Source organism: Staurois parvus, unplaced genomic scaffold (genome assembly GCF_062004578.1).
Source record: "Staurois parvus isolate SC_StPar_1 unplaced genomic scaffold, SC_StPar_1.0 ptg000003l, whole genome shotgun sequence".
In the NCBI taxonomy this organism is placed as follows: domain Eukaryota; kingdom Metazoa; phylum Chordata; class Amphibia; order Anura; family Ranidae; genus Staurois; species Staurois parvus.
This window is the reverse complement of record NW_028317799.1, coordinates 4,695,332-4,716,320: the sequence shown is the minus strand read 5'-3', so window position 1 is coordinate 4,716,320 and position 20,989 is coordinate 4,695,332. Positions and strand designations below refer to the sequence as shown.

At 47.1% G+C, this 20,989-nt stretch overlaps 1 protein-coding gene and 1 non-coding gene across 2 annotated transcripts; both read left to right on the top strand.

Moving 5' to 3' along the window:
* LOC149474719 (uncharacterized) lies at positions 1-11,060 on the top strand. The gene is made up of 5 exons (XM_089672289.1): positions 1-122; positions 7,405-7,776; positions 8,375-8,746; positions 10,140-10,272; positions 10,393-11,060. The coding sequence occupies exons 2-5, from the start codon at positions 7,431-7,433 to the stop codon at positions 10,496-10,498; spliced, it is 957 nt and encodes a 318-aa protein (XP_089528415.1). The 5' UTR covers positions 1-122; positions 7,405-7,430; the 3' UTR covers positions 10,499-11,060.
* A 4,976-nt stretch (positions 11,061-16,036) lies between these two features.
* On the top strand, positions 16,037-16,118 carry TRNAS-GCU (transfer RNA serine (anticodon GCU)). Its single transcript has one exon. It is a non-coding gene; the product is annotated as a tRNA-Ser (tRNA).
* Positions 16,119-20,989: the final 4,871 nt, after the last annotated feature.

The following is a 20,989-nucleotide window of genomic DNA, read 5'->3' as shown; positions in this document are numbered from 1 at the left end:
CTCTAGCCTCCGGCGGTGAGTCAGTCCCAGGCCTGCAGATGGGCAAGCGGAGCCCAGGAGGGGGGCATAGAGGCTGGCACTGTGTGGAAGCATTTGGCTGCCTGAATGCTTCCACCTTGCAGGTGAGCCCGCTGCTTGCCAACAGTAGGGCTAAAGGTCGAAAAAACTACCTGCCTGGCACCACATGTACGAGGCGTCGGGCGTTAGGAATCCAACATCCTTGGGGGGGCTCTGATGGGGAATATGGTTTGGGGGGGGCTCTGATGGGAAATATGGTGTTGGGAGGGGGGTCTGATGGGGAATATGGTGTAGGGGGGGGCTCTGATGGGTAATATGGTGTAGGGGGGAGGCTCTGATGGGGAATATTGTTGTAGGGGGGGCTCTGATGGGAAATATGGTGTGGGGAGGGCTCTGATGGGGAATATGGTGTAAGGGGGGGGGGCTCTGATGGGGAATATGGTGTAGGGGGGCTCTGATGGGGAATATGGTGTGGGGGGGGCTCTGATGGGGAATATGGTGTAAGGGAGGGGCTCTGATGGGGAATATGGTGTGGGGGGGGGGGCTCTGATGAGGCCCTTGGACCAGTTCACACTACAAAACCGCACCCGGGATACGTTTTTTGCTCACAGTTCACACCACACACAGTTCCGGTGCAGTTTGGATGCAGTTTGCTATGCTCCAGTATGGATCTGTGCAGAAAAAAATGCAGCATGTTCTTTGTTTTTTTTTTTCTGCTCCGGAAACTGACTGGAACTGACTGCACTAGTGTAAGGGACCACCAGGCGGTACCACTAGCACTCCACTGGCCAGGCGTCCCCAGCGCACGGTATCTAAGCCCCAGGGTACGTGTTCACCAGAGCCCCTGATGGTGGGGATGGACTTGAAGTACCCCGAGACCAGGTCGTGGCTACTGAGCACGCCCGTCAGTGGTAGCGGTATTCGCCAGGGGCTCCCGCAGGGAAGAGCCTGATGTGAGGAGGTCGGGTGATCCCGTCGGGATGGATGGATGGATGGATGGCTGAGCAAGTGCGGGGTCAAACGGGCCGGGTCGGTAACAGTGGGGACGGAGCAGTACAAGGCAGCGGGCAGAGAGTAGTCGGGTCACACGCCAGGTTAGCAACGGAAGGTCAGATCCAAACAGGGGCATTCAGGAGAGAGGTCAGGCAAAGCAAGGGTCTGGGCAGGAGAAGGCAACAAGGTCAGGTATAATCCGGGTCAATAACTTACTAGAACAGGTTCGCAGATACAGGATACAAGGAAAGACCAGAAGGCACTGAATGACAGCTCAGGGCCGTTTAAATATCCCGCCCTGCGCTGCCATTGGTGCCACGCGCGCGCCCGCGGTCCCCACTGCGCATGCGCGAACTCCCTCGCCGCGGACGGCCAGGTCTCAGTGCCCGCATTGTGACACGGAGCGGTGCACTGCGCCTGCGCCGAGCCCGTCGCAGCGGGGATTCCTGACATTGCCCCCCCCCTACGGGCAACCTCTGGGTGCCCACCCGATCTCTCCACCACGGGTGATCACGAAGGAACCTCCGGACAAGTCGGGGTGCATGGACATTATGGGCTGGTTCCCATGAATTATCCTCAGGGCCATAGCCCTTCCATTTAATAAAAAATTGGGTCTGACCCCCCCTCCTTCGGCACTTCAGGATTGATTCCACCTCAAATTCTTCTTCACCTTTGACCGTTATGGCCTCCGGAGGTCGAGATTCTCGTTCTGGGAAGGCATCGGGGATTACTGGTTTCAGCAAGGACACATGGAAGACCGGGTGTATCTTGAGTGTGTCAGGGAGGACAAGTTCGTATGCCACCTCATTGACCGCCCGCTTTATGCAAAAGGGGCCTATGAACTTTGGTCCTAATTTCTTTGATGGACATAGCATTTTCAAGTTCGTTGTTGCCAACCACACTTTATCCCCGGGCTGCAGCACCAGGTCCCCTCTTCGTCTTTTGTTAAACGCCTTCTTGTAGTCCTCCTGGGCCCGAGCAATAGCCTCCTGTAGTATCTTATTGTTGGAGGAGAAGAAAGCTAGCGTGTCCTGTGTCGCCGGAACTGGGCATTCAGGGACCAAGTCAGGGAGAAAGACAGGGTGAAATCCGTAGTTTGAAAAAAACGGTGATTGCCCTGTTGCGGAATGGTTGGCGTTGTTGTATGCGAACTCCGCCAGGGGTAGGAGTGGTAGCCAATTATCCTGTACGAAGGATGTGTAGCAACGCAGGTACTGTTCTAGGGTCTGGTTGGTCCTCTCGGTCTGTCCATTGGTCTGGGGGTGGAACGCAGAGGAGAGGGATAATTTGATATCCAAGGCCTTACACAGTGCCCTCCAAAATTTAGACGTGAATTGGACCCCTCGATCCGAGACGATGTCCTCCGGAATTCCATGTAGTCTTATAACTTCCTGGATAAAAATTCGCGCAGTCTCGGCTGCTGACGGAGTCTTCTTTAACGGTAAAAAGTGAGCCATTTTCGATAACCGATCAATGACTACGAGGATCGCGGTGTGGTCTTGAGACGGGGGGAGCTCGACTATAAAGTCCATTGCGATCCTTTGCCAAGGTCGCTCGGGGATCGGCAAGGGCCGCAGCAGCCCCCAGGCCTTGTTCCTCGATGGCTTGTTCTTCTGACAGATGGTGCAAGATTTTACGTAGAGCCTGCAATCCTTGGCCATGTTTGGCCACCAAAAGGAACGTTGGAGAAGTTCCAGGGTCTTCGCTGGGCCAAAGTGTCCCGCCATTGGATGGTCATGACACTGCCCCAAGACAAGGGTTCGGACCTCTTCGGGTACCATGATCAATCCTTCCTTCCAGAGGAGTCCCCCCTTGTTTTGGAGGGGTACCCCAGCTGGGGTCACTGTGGTCGTGGATGCATCCATTAGTTTGGACCGAAGGTCAGTTTGGAGAGCCAAGAAATTCCCTGAGGACAGAATAGTATCAGGTACCGGTTCTTCTTTGGAGTCTTCGAACATGCGTGATAGCGCATCGGGTTTTGTATTTTTGGACCCTGGCCTGTAAGTGATATGGAATATGAATCTGGAGAAAAACAGTGCCCATCTTGCCTGCCGCGGACGTAACCGTTTGGCAGTCCTCAGGTACTCGAGGTTTTTATGATCAGTGAAGATCAAGATGGGGTGTGAGGCCCCTTCCAGCAAGTACCTCCATTCTTCCAGTGCCGTTTTGATGGCTAACAACTCCCGATCACCAATATCGTAGTTCTTCTCGGCTGGGGTGAGCTTCCTCGAGAAGAACGCTATGGGGTGGAGTAATTCTTTGGTGCCTTTTCTCTGGGACAGGATGGAACCCACCGCATTCTCAGATGCGTCTACCTCCAGTACGTAGGGCAGGGAAGCGTCTGGATGGCCCAAAATGGGTGCCGTGGTAAATAGTTTTTTCAAGGCCTCAAAGGCTTCCTGAGCCTCCGGCGTCCATCTGAAGCGGGTTCCAAGTTTGGTTAGCTGAGTTATGGGGGAGACCAGACCCGAGAAGTTCCTAATGAATTTCCGATAGAAATTCGCAAAGCCTATAAAGCGCTGGATGCCCTTTTTGTCTGTGGGCACAGGCCAATCCAAAATTGCAGAGACCTTCTGAGGGTCCATTGCGATTCCCGTGGTGGAGATAATCAACCCCAGAAACGCGATGCTGGACTGCTCGAAACTGCACTTATCTGCTTTGGCGTATAACCCATGCTGGCGCAATCGACCCAAAACCTTTGTCACGTGTATTCTGTGATCCTCCAGAGAGGATGAGAAGATCAGTATATCGTCTAGGTAAACTATTACAAAAACGTCAAGGTAATCCCGGAAAATGTCGTTTACAAAATGTTGGAATGTGGCTGGGGCATTGCACAGTCCAAATGGCATTACCAGATATTCGAAATGCCCAAACCGGGTACGAAATGCTGTCTTCCACTCATCCCCTTCCCTTATGCGAACCAAGTTGTAGGCCCCCCTGAGATCTAGTTTAGTAAATATTGTCGCAGCCTTCAGGCTCTGAAATAATTCGGGTACCAATGGCAGAGGGTAACGATTTTTAATCGTGACTCTGTTCAGTTCACGATAGTCAATGCAGGGTCGCAGAGATTTGTCTTTTTTCTCTACAAAGAAGATCCCCGCTCCGGCTGGTGAAGTAGAGGCACGGATGAACCCCTTCTGGAGACTGTCCTCTATGTATTCCTTCAGGGCCCCCAATTCTAGCTCAGACAGGGGAAAAATCCGTCCAAAAGGGATCTCGGAGCCGGGCAACAGATCAATTGGACAGTCATACGGGCGGTGGGGGGGCAAGGTGTCTGCCCCCCGTTTACTGAATACATCTAAGAATTCGTGGTATGCTGCGGGAATAACCTGTTTCAGGTCGGAGTCTCCCTCGGAGCACAGGAGGACCTGGGGGGCTGCAGAGCCCGCAGTGTGACAGTGTTCCTGACAATACAGGGACGGGAACAAGATAGACCCGGTTTCCCAGTCAATTTGGGGGTTATGGGCCCGCAACCAAGGGAGTCCCAAAATGACTGGAAAAAGAGGTGACGCAATGGCATCTAGGCGGAGGAATTCCTGATGCTGGTTAGCAATGGTAGTGGCGATAGGGGGAGTTTCCTGGTTAACTACTCCTGACTTTATCTGGGAGCCATCTGCCAGAAATATGGTAAAGCCCCGTTTTCTGGGCTGGAGGGGAATCCCCTGCTGATGAGCAAAATCTAAATCCAGGAAACAACTGCATGCCCCTGAATCAACTATGGCCGTCACCTCCACGGTCCTTTCTGGAAGCTGAAAGGAGAGGGGCACCACTAAGTATTGGGACGGACTGACCTTGCCAATAGCCAGAGAAGAAAAAGAGGTGCACTTACTCATTTTCTGAGGGCAGGATCGTACCATATGATCGGCTTCACCGCAGTAGAAGCAGAGGTTCAGAGAGCGTCTCCGCTGGCGTTCTTCTGGCGATAATTTAGGCTGAGCCAGGCCTAGTTGCATTGGTTCCTGCGCATCTCCTGGAAGTGGGTTCTGGATCTTTGTTCTGGTTTGTTGGCTGGGGCCTGGAATTGGACCCCATGCATTTCCGTGACCCTGACCGGACCTCTCCAACCTGCGTTCCCGCAGTCTACGGTCTATTTGAATCGTCAGGGCTATTAGGTCTTCTAGTGACTCGGGAACCCCCACTCGGGCCAGCTCATCCTTCAAGGGCTCTGACAGACCCATACGGAACTGGTGTCGCAACGCGAACTCGTTCCAGCGTGTGTCCCCCATCCAACACCTAAATTCAGAGGCGTATTCTTCTGCCGCCCGGCAGCCCTGTCGAAGCGTGGATAACATTGCTTCAGCAGAGGCTGCCCGCTGTGGATCATCATAAAGGATGGCCATAGCTTCAAAAAAAACGCTGACCGTTCCCAGGTGAGGGTCATGGTTTGCCCTTAACCGATGGGCCCAATCTTGGGGTTCACCCTGCAATAGTGAAATTAAAAATCCCACTTTCACTGATTCCGTTAGGAAGGTGCGGGGTTGCAATTCAAAAAACAGGAGGCAGGAATCCCGAAAAGACCTGAAGCGTGTTCGGTCCCCGTGAAAACGCTCAGGCAGTGGTACTCGGGGTTCAACCCTCGGTAGAGGAGCAGAGGCCCCTGAAGCTGGCCCCAGAGCTTCTTCTACCGGGGGAGCGGAAACAGGGGCCTGTGGAGCAGGGCCAGATGCAGAGCGGGTCTGGAAACGGTTTTCCAGGTGCGTGCATTTGTCCTGCAAGGTTGCCACAGCCTGTGTCAGGGCTGATAGGTGCCTGCAAATATCTCCCAGCGGGGCTGACCCTCCTCCAGGCTCAGTCATGGCCTTCTGGTACTGTAAGGGACCACCAGGCGGTACCACTAGCACTCCACTGGCCAGGCGTCCCCAGCGCACGGTATCTAAGCCCCAGGGTACGTGTTCACCAGAGCCCCTGATGGTGGGGATGGACTTGAAGTACCCCGAGACCAGGTCGTGGCTACTGAGCACGCCCGTCAGTGGTAGCGGTATTCGCCAGGGGCTCCCGCAGGGAAGAGCCTGATGTGAGGAGGTCGGGTGATCCCGTCGGGATGGATGGGTGGATGGCTGAGCAAGTGCGGGGTCAAACGGGCCGGGTCGGTAACAGTGGGGACGGAGCAGTACAAGGCAGCGGGCAGAGAGTAGTCGGGTCACACGCCAGGTCAGCAACGGAAGGTCAGATCCAAACAGGGGCATTCAGGAGAGAGGTCAGGCAAAGCAAGGGTCTGGGCAGGAGAAGGCAACAAGGTCAGGTATAATCCGGGTCAATAACTTACTAGAACAGGTTCGCAGATACAGGATACAAGGAAAGACCAGAAGGCACTGAATGACAGCTCAGGGCCGTTTAAATATCCCGCCCTGCGCTGCCATTGGTGCCACGCGCGCGCCCGCGGTCCCCACTGCGCATGAGCGAACTCCCTCGCCGTGGACGGCCAGGTCTCAGTGCCCGCATTGTGACACGGAGCGGTGCACTGCGCCTGCGCCGAGCCCGTCGCAGCGGGGATTCCTGACAACTAGTGTGAACTAGAGCCATTGAAATACATGGAAAACACTGAACAGCATCTAGTGTGAACTAGCACTTAGGGCTACTTCAAGGCGACTTCTCTCCGACTTGTGCCCATAGACTTTAATGGAAGTCGCCTGCAAGTCGGATCCTCATCTATATTGTGATGTGATTTGTGATCCGACATCACAGGAAGATTACCCAGGCATTCCCTGAAAATCGCTTCAAAGTTGCATCAAGTCTCATCCAAGTAGTATTCGAGTCACCAGGAAGTCGCATTGTACATCACGTGACTTCCAGGTCGCAGTAGTGTGAACTGAGACTTAACCAGTGCGATCTGAAGTAGGGCGATTTCAAAAATAGTTCCCGCACTACTCTTTTTTTCCCCGATTTCATTGCGACTTCACTTCTAATAAATGATGTAGGAAGCCGCAGTGACATCGGAGGAACAAATCGCACTGATCTGTAGCTTTGAAATGGTGGTACTTCCAGTGAAGTCGCATTCAGTGTGAAGCAGGGCTCAATTAGCACTACTGAAGTCGCTCCGACTTTAGAAAAGGGTGCTACTTCAAGGCGACTTCTATCTGTCTTGTGCCCATAGACTTTAATGGAGGTGGCCTACAAGTCGGATCCTCCTCTATATTGTGATGTGATTTGTGATCCGACATCACAGGAAGATTACCCGTGCAAGGTCGTGGAGGAAGTCGCCTGGCAAAGTCGCACCATAAGTCATTCGACTTTCAGATCGCAGTAGTGTGAACCGAGCCTCAAAGTCAATACTTTCCTATTAGTAAAGAATATTTTTTTTTGTTGCTCTTATCGGCCATTTATGATATTGTTCTGTTGGATTTTTTTAAAGCTTTTAATTGAAAATAACATTGTTCTCTTTTTTTTTTTCAGCTGTGCAAGTCACGGCAGTAACATCAATGCCGGAACAAATGGATGTCAGCGTGGGATCGCGGCTGGTTATCCCATGCCAATTTCAGCTAGACGATCCAACTAAAGGATACTTGGTCAGGATGGAGTGGGGGTTTGTCCCCAGAGATGAGGGGTATTACCGCCCCCTCATAAACAGATACAACTACAAGATAAGGGGGCGTTTTAACAGCAGGGCCAGCATGTTCTACAAACTTGTTAATGGAGGCAATTGCTCTCTGGTCATGGATCCGATCCGGATGAGTGACACCGGTATGTTTGAACTTCGTCTCCTCATCGGCGACAAGGTATATTCCCCACCTCCAGTGGTGGATGTGATTGTCTATCAGGGGCCAGGTGAGTTATCAAATGTGAGCATTATACACTAGAACCTCAATGCACAAATCTTCCCCAGCAGGATAAGGATCTATATTGTAGCCATGTGACTGCCATTTTCAAACTGTCACTTAAAAATGGTGTCTCAGGGCTCTTTTCACACGGGCGTATGTCTGTTTTTCATCTGTACAGCCGAACCCCCATGTATTTCTATGGACTTGCGGATGTACATGGATTAGCACTACTGAATTCGCTCCGACTTTAGAAAAGGATCCTGTGCTACTTCAAGGCGACTTCTATTTGTCTTGTGCCCATAGACTTTAATGGATGTGGCCTCCAAGTCGGATCCTCCTCTGTATTGTGATGTGATTTGTGATCCGACATCACAGGAAGATTACCCGTGCAAGGTCGTGGAGGAAGTCGCCTGGCAAAGTCGCACCATAAGTCATTCGACTTTCAGATCGCAGTAGTGTGAACCGAGCTTCAAAGTCAATACTTTCCTATTAGTAAAGAATATTTTTTTTTGTTGCTCTTATCGGCCATTTATGATATTGTTCTGTTGGATTTTTTTAAAGCTTTTAATTGAAAATAACATTGTTCTCTTTTTTTTTTTTTTCAGCTGTGCAAGTCACGGCAGTAACATCAATGCCGGAACAAATGGACGTCAGCGTGGGATCGCGGCTGGTTATCCCATGCCAATTTCACCTAGACGATCCAACTAAAGGATACTTGGTCAGGATGGAGTGGGGGTTTGTCCCCAGAGATGAGGGGTATTACCGCCCCCTCATAAACAGATACAGCCGCAAGAAAACGGAGCATTTCAACAGCAGGGCCAGCATGTTCAACAAACTTGTTGATAGAGGCAATTGCTCTCTGGTCATGGATCCGATCCAGATGAATGACACCGGTATGTTTGAACTCAGTCTCAGCATCGGCGACATGGAATATTCCCCACCTCCAGTGGTGGATGTGATTGTCTCTGAGGGGCCAGGTGAGTTATCAAATGTGAGCATTATACACTAGAACCTCAATGCACAAATCTTTCCCAGCAGGATAAGGATCTATATTGTAGCCATGTGACTGCCATTTTCAAACTGTCACTTAAAAATGGTGTCTCAGGGCTCTTTTCACACGGGCGTATGTCTGTTTTTCATCTGTACAGCCGAACCCCCATGTATTTCTATGGACTAGCGGATGTACACGGATGATCATTCGTTTACATCCATTAATCGCTTCCCCGCCGTCCTATAGTAGAACTATTGCTACAGGGTGGCAGGGCTGCGCAAAATCACATATATATTCGTGATTTGCATTTACGGGTAGGGGACGCGCATGCGCCACCCTGCGCGTGCTGCCATTGGCGGCTAGGCATGTCAGTCACCGGGTCCTGGCCGGAGATTCCCCGCCGGCACCCAGCGATCACCGACTAACACTGACAGGACAGAGACCTGCGTGTAAACAGCACAGGTCTTTCTCCTGCCAGCAAGAACATGCTGCTGTGTATTTCTCTGTATAGTATATATATATACTGTATGTGTGTGTGTGTGTATATATATATATATATATATATATACAATTTTTCTTTTTTTAATCACATAAGGGATACAAAGCCCCCTATGTGATGATTTTTTGGTGACAGGTTCTCTTTAATGAGACATCCGGGGTCTAAAAGACCCCGGATGTCTCCTTTGTGCTCCACTGAATGTATTGCAATGCAAATCGCATTGCAATAATTCCTTTCTAACTATTCTAGCCGAGGAAAGTGACAGAGTGACGTGGAAGTGATGTCGTACACCTCACTTTCCAGGTCACGGCCACTGTCAACCGCCATGTTGGCCCTGGGTCCACAGATGGGTAGGTGGAGCCCGGAATATGGCAGTTTTGATACTGGGGGGGAGGGGGGTGGAAGCAATTGGACGGCAGTACAACCACTCGACTGCTTCCACCTGACAGGCAGGAGTTTTCTAGGGGTCTACAGACCTGGCAATGAAAGGGCATATAGACCCCCCCAATACTACACTTCTGTTTGATATCGTTTGGTCGTCTAAAAATAAATATGTATAATAAATATGAAAATTGCACCTTTTGATTCTACCAGAAATATTGTCCGCTGATAACATCTCTGTGCTGACTGTTATCAACTACATTGTTTCCAGCTATCCCCGAGGACTGTAGAACCCCCTATCCCTCTGTTTATAGAGGAAAAGAGAGCGCAGGGTGTTCTGAAGTCCTTCCTAGGATGACAATGTGGATACCCCCCCTTCCCCATGGGTATTGTACAGTGAGTGTTGTCACTCTAGGACAGGAAGTGAATTACTGGCAGGATCTCTAATCTTTTCATCTTCTAACCATTCATCTCTCTGTTTTCCCCACTATGATTTCAGGCTACGATATGGAGGAGAATGAAGAACGGACCCTCAAGCAGAAAAAAATGCCGTTATATGTCATCCTTCTAATTACAGGAGGATCCATATTAGGCGTGCTAATCCTGGCCAATTGCCTGTATAAGGTGTTCCAGTAAGTTTCACTTCAATTCTTTTCAAGAGTGTCTTCCCAGCCAAAAGTAGGATTTGTTGAAGAATTCTCTCTTTGTTCTACAAAAACTCTGCTTATATAATATTTCCTTTTTCTTTATAGAATCATAAATATATATATATATATATCGAAGATACTTCACTCAGTGGTAGATGCGCTTTTTAAGTTTGGAACTAAAATGAAGTACTGGGTAACCCTTCTTTATTAAACAGTAACTGAGAAGTCCTTTCGACACAAGGTTTCCCATGCAAGGGGTTTCAATTTCACTCAAAATAATACACAATGAAAATGCCAAGCTGCCTGGCTCTCTGGTTAGTAGTACCTCTGCTTGGCTTGGTCTCCCAGACCACTGGTTATTCAGGTTCTCTCAGCCTAGATGACAGATCCTTGCTGTTCAGCCCCACATGGCCTCCTGATAGAGTTTTCCCTGTCCCTCAGCTTGCTTCCTCCAGAGGCTCACGGATTCCCTCCAGCCCCTTGGACTCACTGGCCTCTGCAGCTTCCTCAGCCTCCCAGACCCTCTCCCTGAGGAGGGACCACACAGAGGTGAGCAACTTTGCCCTACAGGACCATCGCACAGCTCCATCTCACCTGTTGTCCAACGCTCCATGGGTAGCTGTCCTAACAAATGACACTGATCCAAGCTCAAACCATTTCTTACTGCGATAATGTAGACTGGTGTACACATTACATTGTTACAGTAACCAATACTTTTAGCACTTTTCCCCATGGCGTCTCCACATTTTTAATGGTTGAAATGTATCGACTTTTGTCTTTTTTCAGCCAGACTAACTATGTAATAGAATAGAATAGAAAATCAAAAATAACATAGAAAATAAAGAAATGGAATAGAAAAGAATACAATAGAATAAAAAAAATAGAATTAAATAGAATATAGCTTCTTGAATTAAAATTACAAAAAGAACAGAATAGAAAATATTGCCAAAATATATAGAGAATGTTGCCGTATTAAAAATAGAATAGAATAAAGCAGACTAGAACAGAAAATATAGCCGAAATATAGAAAGAATATAGCCATCTTCCATAAGATAGAAAACAAAACTAGAAAATCTACAATTTCTGGGGAAATTGTGTGAAGTGTTCTTGCCTCCACCAGTAGTCTACAACTGGAGTGGGCGGAGTAGCTTTTGTCACTCTGCTGCCTGCTCACACACCTGGGTTCCTATGGCAACGCACTCTACTGCAAGGGCAGAGAAGAGGTTACAAACAAACTGCTCCAACTTTCTCACTTCACTGGCGGTTGCCATCTTCAAATGGTTGTAGTTTAAAAATTATAAATCCTACACAGAATAGCTTTATATTGTGAGAATCACAAGACCCAGACCTACATTTTGATGCATAGTATGTCTCTGAAATATTAAAAATGAAGGCACAGTCGCAGTTTAGAAATTGCCCTTCAAATTTCAGGTGGCTAGAGTGGAGTTTCAATGAATGTCGAAGGGCGGCGTGAGTTGCAAACAAATGGTCATATTGTGAAAACTATAAGGGCTATGGCTTAGCCGTGGACATTTTTAGTGGCAGTAGGGATAGCTGAACGTTTTGATATAAGATATGTGTAGGTGGGCTTGAAAATGAGGGAGTGATGGCAGTTTACAAATCATGTCCTGATTTTTCAGCTCACACTCTAGCTTTTGTCAGCTCACACTCTAGTTTTGAACATTCTGCCATTCATTCCTATGGGAAAATTTCACCACAAAAACGGCAATATTTCGTGAACCATTTGGCAAAACGTTCCACAAAGTAATAACACACCAATCGGGAACAATCCGCACATTTGGGTATATTACTTGTCTATGTAGTGTAAAAACTGTGGGAGGAGTTAGGGTGGTAAATTTGGCTATAATAATAGGAATATATATGTGAGATAACAATAAGTGTTCTTGCAAGAACACTTAATAAAAGAATATCTGTCTACTGAAAACCAGCAGATCCCTGGGTCCATCTCTTCATTGCTTGATCCCCAGCCAGCACACCAGCCGGGTTCTCTGCAGTATCTCTCACTAATCGGTGACCGCACTCCATAAGAACCCACCAGCTCCATCAAGGGTGCATAGCTACCTGACCAGGATTTTCAGCCCTCCTGGACTTTGCTGGTGATAAATTACTTGTCAGCATAAAGTGCAATCTTGCGACATACATTTTTGGAATATTCCACTAGGAAATGTGCAAGTCTTTTAACTGCATCCTGTGGAGATTACACGAGCATGGCGACTGTAAAAGGGGGAAGGTGGTGTATCCCTTTGCGGTGGGAAGACAGCAGGATCTGTTATCATCACATACATCGGTGTGTATGGCTATGGGGGTAGATTTGATTTCAGAGAGTTAATATGCTAGTGTTGGTATTATTTTGTCAAAGCAAAAACCTCTTTTAGCAGTTCTGGCAGAGAGTACAGGGCAGAGAGTGCAGCCACCATTCTCCCATCTTTTTTCCATTCCTAATGGTATTGCCACCTTGTCGTGGTGGAATGGCTTGCGTGCCTAAATGACCATTGGAGGTGTGCCGGTGGGAGCCTATGCTTTTGGTGGGGACACCCCAGCTGGACAGGTCTTGTAGTGATGGGCCAGACTAAGAGCGATACTTCAGCCCTTTAAGAAGGGTTGAACATCACAATCTCTGGGGGATTAAATAGCTGAGTTGTACAGAAGGACCCTCAGTTGGGTTGTTTACATCGAGACAGCACGGGTAGGGTTATGAGCTGCACAGAAGTGCCCCTGATGGAAACCAGCACAGTTGAGCTGTTTACAGTATAGATGTGCAGCAAAGCTTATTGCAGTATATAGGCAAGGCTTTTTTCAAGTGGCAATGTGAGGGAACGCAGTTTCTGGCACCTTCAGGACTGAATGTATGTAATGGCAAGGGGTGGTCGGGTGTGCTGAAGGGTCTACTGATGCTGGCTGCAGGTTGATCTATTGTTGCTGGAGGGGATCTATTTTTGCATGGCAGTCTATTGTTTCTAGGGAGCTATATTGTTGCTGGTGGGGGAATCTGTTGTTGAGGGAGGGGTCTATTGATGCCGGCTGCTGGGAAACCTATTGTTGCTTCCGGGGTCTGTTGTTGCTGGGGTGGTATTTTGTTGCGGCATGATATTGTTGGTGGGGGGATATATTATTGCTGGTGGGGTCTATTGATGCTGGCTGTGGAAGATCTATTTTACTGCCTTTCTTGTTGTCATCAACAAATCCCATACAAAATACTTAGCCCTGGAGAATACTTGGCTCTGTAGTCTCTGAAAGGAGTGGTACTTGCAGGTGGAGGGTGCAACCATGTTATGTTACTGTGGGGGGGGGGGGGGGGGAGACCAGAAGTGGCCCTGCATTTAATTCTTGAGAAAAAAAAGTCCTATATATAGGTCAGGGGTCAGTCTCTTCACTGTTCTCTGCATGTATTGCAAGGGAAGAAGGTTCACCCCTTTATGGCGGACAGACAGCAGGACCTGTTAGCCTGAAACACCAACATTCGTGACAACATCGACTTAGATTTAGATGTACAGGTGGGTTTCCATAACAAGTATGTGTGAGATTTAATAAAGGGTAGAACGTGTGACAGGTTTTAAAAGATGCCATCTAAATGGCACAGACGTGTCCATGATTGGTGACTATGCAGTCTTGTGAACGTCACAAGGGCCACTCTGTTGGTGGTAATTTGTCCTCAGCATCAAGTATGGCCTTGTGAGTCCTTTCGTATGCAATACATTTTGTAGATATGCATTTTCTGAAGCATTTGTGCGTCCAGTCCTGTGTCCATGATTAGGTCCCCATTTCTGAACATAAGAAAAGTGTCAAACTGTGACCGTGTTTCTCATTGCACTGAATATTGGGCGTGGCTTAATGGAGTGTGGTTACTGAGTCAATTCCCCGGTCACACTACTGCAATTTAAAATCGCGCAATTCGTGTGCAATTTCTGAAGACTTTATTGCGGCTTGTGAAGATTTTCAACGATTTGTTGCGATTTGCTTTGCAATTTCCATTGTATTCTGTGCATGTGAAATCGCAACAACCTGCAGAGAAAGTAATGCAAGAACTACTAAATCGCACTGCAGCAAATCGCACATGTTAAGATACTCGCATTCAGATTCATTTGATGCAATTTCAATTCGCAAATCGCACCAGTATGACCGGGCACCTAATTCTATAGTAATGGATAAGGCAGTGCTGAATAAGTAATGTGCAGAACAGTATTTGTGGAGGTACATTAGAGGGTCCAGGGCCCAACACTAGACTTTGGGGCACTTGTTCAGGTATCAGAAGGGGTCAGTAGTGACTTACTTATGACCCCTGACTTCTGCATTACTTAATACTGACTCACTTACTTGTGACCTCTTCGTCACTACTTACCTCTGAACTCTGCATCACTTGCCACTGACCTCTGGATGCTTCATCCCTTACTACGGACATCTACGCGCTGCATTACCTAATGCTGACCTCTGCGTCACTTACTACTGACCTCCGAACTCTACATCCCTTACTACTGATGTCTGCGTCACTACTGACCTGTGAAGGCAACTTCACGTACTACTGACCTGGATGCTGCAACACCTACAAATGACATCTGAACTCTGTGTCCTCTAATACTGGCTTCTGTATCACTTACTACTGACCTCTGAACACTATCCCTTACTGCTGACTTCTGTATCACTTACTGCAGAGTTCAGGGCTAAGTAGTGAGTGACTCAGGGGTCAGTAGTAAGTGACGCAGAGTTCAGGGGTCACTAGTGAGTGATGCAGAGTTCAGGGTTCACTAGTGAGTGGCGCAGAATTCAGGGAGTCAGCAGTGAGTTGATGCAGAGATCAGGGAGTCAGCAGTGAGTGACGCAGAGTTCAGGGAGTCAGCAGTGAGTGACGCAGAGTTCAGGGAGTCAGCAGTGAGTGACGCAGAGTTCAGGGAGTCAGCAGTGAGTGACGCAGAGTTCAGGGAGTCAGCAGTGAGTGACGCAGAGTTCAGGGAGTCAGCAGTGAGTGACGCAGAGTTCAAGGAGTCAGCAGTGAGTGACGCAGAGTTCAGGGAGTCAGCAGTGAGTGACGCAGAGTTCAGGGAGTCAGCAGTGAGTGACGCAGAGTTCAGGGAGTCAGCAGTGAGTGACGCAGAGTTCAGGGAGTCAGCAGTGTGTGGCGCAGAGTTCAGGGGTCAATAGGGGTCTTAGGGAATATCATACGTCAGAGGGGACCCTGAGAGCCAACCAATGTGCCAATGATAATTCCCATGGGGTGACCCTGAGAGCCAACCAACGTGCCAATGATAATTCCCATGGGGTGACCCTCTTGAGCTCAACCTGAAGATGTGGTATGAATGAGATATTAGAGTTGGCCTGGCACCGCTGTATATCTAATATGCATTATACAAGGCCATCCTAGCACATTTGTAACACAACATACCATTAAAGCCTAGTAGATATTTGTCCGTTTTTACCCGTCTATATCTATTCCGATCGATCCACTATCAGTCCACTTGTGTGAAAGGGGTCTGAAGGGTTAGTTCACCTTTTCACAAGACATGGAAAGTCAACTAATTCTCAACATCCTCTCCCTGGCCCCCGCTACACTTACCAATTTGTATAATTATCTTCCACTGTCTATGTTAGTTGATGTAAGGGTCCAGGAATTGGAAAGACGCACTCTTCTGCACTCTACTTTCTTCTGGAACTTCATCCTGGAACAAGGAAGGCTCAGAGAGATTCTCATTGGTCATCATTTACAGGCCAATGCAGACATAAGGTGCATGAAATTGATGAGGTGGCCGAGTGGTTAAGGCGATGGACTGCTAATCCATTGTGCTCTGCACGCATGGGTTCAAATCCCATCCTCATCGAAGCATGTTGCTCTAGTCTAGATGTTTCTTTTTCATACCTGTCCTGTGGAGGCCATCTTATCCAAGCCTGAGCGGCCTATGAAATGTGCCAGGGAATCTAAACATCAACTGTAACCAAATGAGTTGAGAAGCAAGCCGCTAGTCTTTATTCCATTGATTGCCTAAAGCAAGCCCAATCATATAACATATATGTGTGTGTGTGTGTGTGTATATATATATATATATATATATATAGTGTGTATGTATGTATATATGTATGTGTGTGTGTTTATATTGCTCCTCTCTCTTCACAGTCGTTTTTTACAGCGTAGCCTGTATGTCTTCTGGGGTTACCTGTGGGATTCTGTTTTGTATCCTGAACAATTCTTCTTGCTTTCTGAAAAAATAAAAAAATAAATCTGTCTAGGGATGGGGGGGGGGAGGGGGTGGTTTGGGGGGTAGGTAAACTTCAGTCCTACATTTTTTTTTCGTGTGTGCAAAAAATAAAAAAAAAAGCAAAAACAACTTTATCAGTGCAAGGGTTAATTCGGGCACATCGATGGAAGTGACATTAGTAATTAATAATAATAGTTACATAGTTAGCCTGGCTGAAAAATGACAAAAGTCAATCCAGTTCAACCATTAAAAAAAAAAAAGATATGTGTGTGAGTATATATATATATAGGAGAATGGGCAGACTGGTTCCAGATGATAGAAAGGCAACAGTAACTCCAATAACCACTTGTTGCAACCAAGGTATGCAAAATAACATCTCTGAATGCACAGCACATCCAGCCTTGAAGCAGATGGGCTACAGCAGCAGAAAACCACACCGGGTTCCACTTCTGTCAGCTAAGAACAGGAAACGGAGGCTAAAATTTGCACAGGCTCACCAAAACTGGACAATAGAAGATTGGAATAACGTTGCCTGGTCTGATGAGTCTTGGTTTTCCTGTAGATGGTTGTGTGTGAAAATCCCAGTAGATCAGCAGTTTTTCAAATACTCAGACCAGCCCGTCTGGCACCAACATTCATGCCATGGTCAAAGTCACTTAAATCCCTTTTCTTCCACATTCTGATCGTTTTGAACATCAGCAAGTCGTCTTCACCACGTTGCTGTCATGTGATTGGCTGATTAGCAATTTGTTACCAAGGTATACCTAATAAAGTGGCCAGTGAGTGTGCATCTATATACATAAACACACTGTACATATACATTTATATACAGTACATAAACTGTATATACTTTTAAAAAATCCCCTTTATTTCCTCATGTATGTGCAGTGTTTTTATACGTTTGTGTTTACACAGTTGTGCTCAAAAGTTTGCCTCCCCTGCAGAAATTGTGAATTTTTGGCACTGATATTGAAAATATGACTGATCATGCCAAAAAACTGTCTTTTATTGAAGGATGATGATCACGTGAAGCCATTTATTATCAAATAGTTGTTTGGCTCCTTTTTTAAATCCTAATGATAACAGAAATCCGGATCAAAAGTTTCCCTCCCCTGGAATGTTTGGCCTTGGTACAGACACACAAGGTAACACACACACGGGTAAAATGGCAATTAAAGGGTAATTCCCCACATCTGTGGCTTTTTAGATTGCATTTAGTGTCAGTGTATAAATAGTCAATGAGTTTGTTAGCTCTTACGTGGATGCACTGACTAGGCTAGATACTGAGCCATGGGGAACAGAAAAGAACTGCCAAAGGACCTGCGTAATAAGGTAATGGAACTTTATAAAGATGGAAAAGGATATAAAAAGATATCCGAAGCCTTGAATATCCCAGTCAGTGTGGTTAAATCTCTTAATAAGAAGTGGAAATTTTGTGAATCTCTTGCCAGGGTCAGATAGATCAAGAAATATTGCAACCACAACAGCTAGAAGATCTGTTTTTCTGTCTTCACTGTCTTTTTTTTTATTCCAGAGCAGCCTGTATTTCTCCTGGGGTTACCTGTGGGTTTTTCTTTGTATCCTGAACAATTCTTCTGGCTTTCTTAAATAAATCAATCAATCGATATAATGTTTAGGGAGGGTTAGGTGATCTCCAGGCCTAAATTTTTTTTGTGTGCAAAAAAAAAAAAGAAGCAAAAACTTTGGCAGTGAAAGGGTTAATTCGGACACATGGATGCAAGTGACATTAGTAATTAATAATGATAATAGTAATTAATATTATTATTGTTATTCCAATTAGTGTAATACTGTATTATTAGTAGAATAATAATAATTTTTATTATTCTTATTATACTAATGATGCACTTTGTTGCCAATTATTATCCCAATTAGTGTAATATTATTACTATTATTATTACTAAATAATAGAATAGGAATAACAGGAATCACATCTAGCCTGCAGATCCGCATGTGGCAAGCAACCTCGATGAAACCTCTAGGATCTCTGCTTTAAAAACAGAAAAAAACAAATGTTTGGGCCTAAAATGTATTTTGTTTAAACGTGTGCGAAAAAAAAAAAAATGCAAAAAAACAGGTCTGGCAGTAAAAGGGTCAATTCAGCACATGGATGGAAGTGACACTAATTGGACTAATAATAAATATTATTTCAATGAGTGTATTATTCATATATTAATAAATATCATTAGTATTATTCTAATAAGTGTAATTATAGTGTAATATTATAATAATTAGGGCGGCACAGTGGCTTAGAGGTTAGCACTTCTGCCTCCTGCATGGAGTTTGCATGTTCTCCCTGTGCTTGCTTGGGTATTCCAGTTTCCTCCCACACTCCAAAGACATGCTGATAGGTTAATTGGTTTCTGTCTAAATTGTCTGTCAGGAATGGACTGGCCAGCAATAGTGGGACTCACCTGCCTTATGAGCTGCAGTACCAGGGCTGGCCAGCGGGTGCTCCCAGCAATCAGAGACTCAACCTTGCAGCCAGTCAAACACCTGGAACTAATTATACTGGTGTATTTAAGGGACATTCAGACCTGCAGACTCTGCCTTGGTGTTGTGTTTCTCCTGGGCCCTGTTTCCTGTTCCTGTCTGATTCTCTGCTGACCCTGCTCTGATCCCTGGCTTGTCTGACCATTCTCCTGCTCCTGATCCCTGGCTTGTCTGACCATTCTCCTCTGCCTGACCCTCTGTACCACGCTGCCCGCTACCTGCTGAACCTGGCTTGTGACCCCGACCTTTCTCCGCTTGCTCCCCCTGTACCTACCTGCCCGATTGATATTGACCCGGCCTGCCTGACGACGCTTGCATTGTATGTACTGTTATCTGTGGGTGGTTGGTTTGGTTTGTTTGCACTGTGTTATGTTTTAGTATTGCACTGCGTTTATGTTTGTATTGTTAGTGTTAATAAATTACATTGTTTATAACATATCTGAAGTCTGCGTTTCCCTGCGTCAGTCACATACCTCTGGTCACACCCGGGAGCCCTGACATTGTCCTAGTTTCATCCCGGGATCTCCTGCATGGTAGGGGTTGGGGAAAGACTGGAAACCTACCCAGTAAGAGAATTCATGGAAAAGGTCGCTTGCGAGTGACGGTCCATGCAATCACCAAGGGTCAGATACTACTGAATGGATAGATAGATTATAATTATTATTACTATTTGTATTATTATTCAAATTACAGACAACCCTTTCTCAGAACAGTGCCATTAGTACAGTGACAGTGTATTATTAGCACTGATCACTGTATTAGTGGCACAGGTGATGTCATTGTCAGTTCCCACAAAGTGTCAGATTGCCACAGCACTGTCACAGTACCACGAAAAGTCCTCAACGACAACAACCTCCTCGACCCCCTACAGTCTGGCTTCCGTCCCCTACACTCCACCGAAACTGCCTTACTTAAACTCTCCAATGACCTGCTAACCGCCAAAGCTAATGGCCACTATTCAGTGCTACTGTCAGAAATCCGGATATGACCAGAGATGTGTGGACTGACACAGGGAATAGCAGGCTTCAGGAGTGATGTAATAATGTAGTTTATTTGTGCGACACACCAATATACCAGTGCACCGTGCAAGTAAAAACTAAATAATCAAACACCCACCAAACATATACACATGCAGAGTCAAATCGTAGTCAAGGCTAGCCACGGTCATACACCTGAGAGAGCATGGGGCACTGGGAGCCAGACAGGACAAGGAGCGGATCACAGGAGCAAAGAGAGCAGGTGGGAAGGAAACTGGCTGAAATGAAGGGAAAAGGAATAGAGATAAGGAGCTGGGTCCAGAAGTAGGTAACAGGAGCAGGTAGCAAGGTTCAGGTTATTACAGACATACAGCTGTCACAGGCACATGGGAACAAAACACCAAGGCACTGGTTACAGGCATGATTGCTGCTTAAATACACCTCCTGCAATCAGCCTCAGGTGATGGCTTGATTGCAGGAGGTGAGATCCTGGCTGCTGAAAAGCACTCGCTGGTAAGAACAGGTACTGCAGCCCATAGAGCAGGTGAGCCACAGCATCACCAGCGGTGAGTCCTTTCCTGACAGCTCCTACTCCTCGACCTCTCCGCGGCTTTCGACACAGTCGACCACCCCCTCCTCCTCAAAAAACTACACTCCCTTGTCCTCAGAGACTCCACTCTCTCCTGGCTCTCATCCTACCTATCACAACGCTCCTTCAGCGTTACCTACAACGCTACCACCTCCCCCTCACTCCCCCTCTCTGTCAGGGTCCCTCAAGGCTCTGTCCTCAGGCCCCTTCTCTTCTCCATCTACACCTCCTCCCTTGGCCAACTGATACACTCTCATGGCTTCAACTACCACCTCTATGCCGACGACATGCAAATCTATCTCTTGACCCCTCGCCTCACCCCTTCAGCCTCCGTCCGAATCACTAGCCTGCTGAACGACATATCAGATTGGATGTCGCTTCACTTCCTTAAACTGAACCTCTCCAAAACTGAGCTCCTA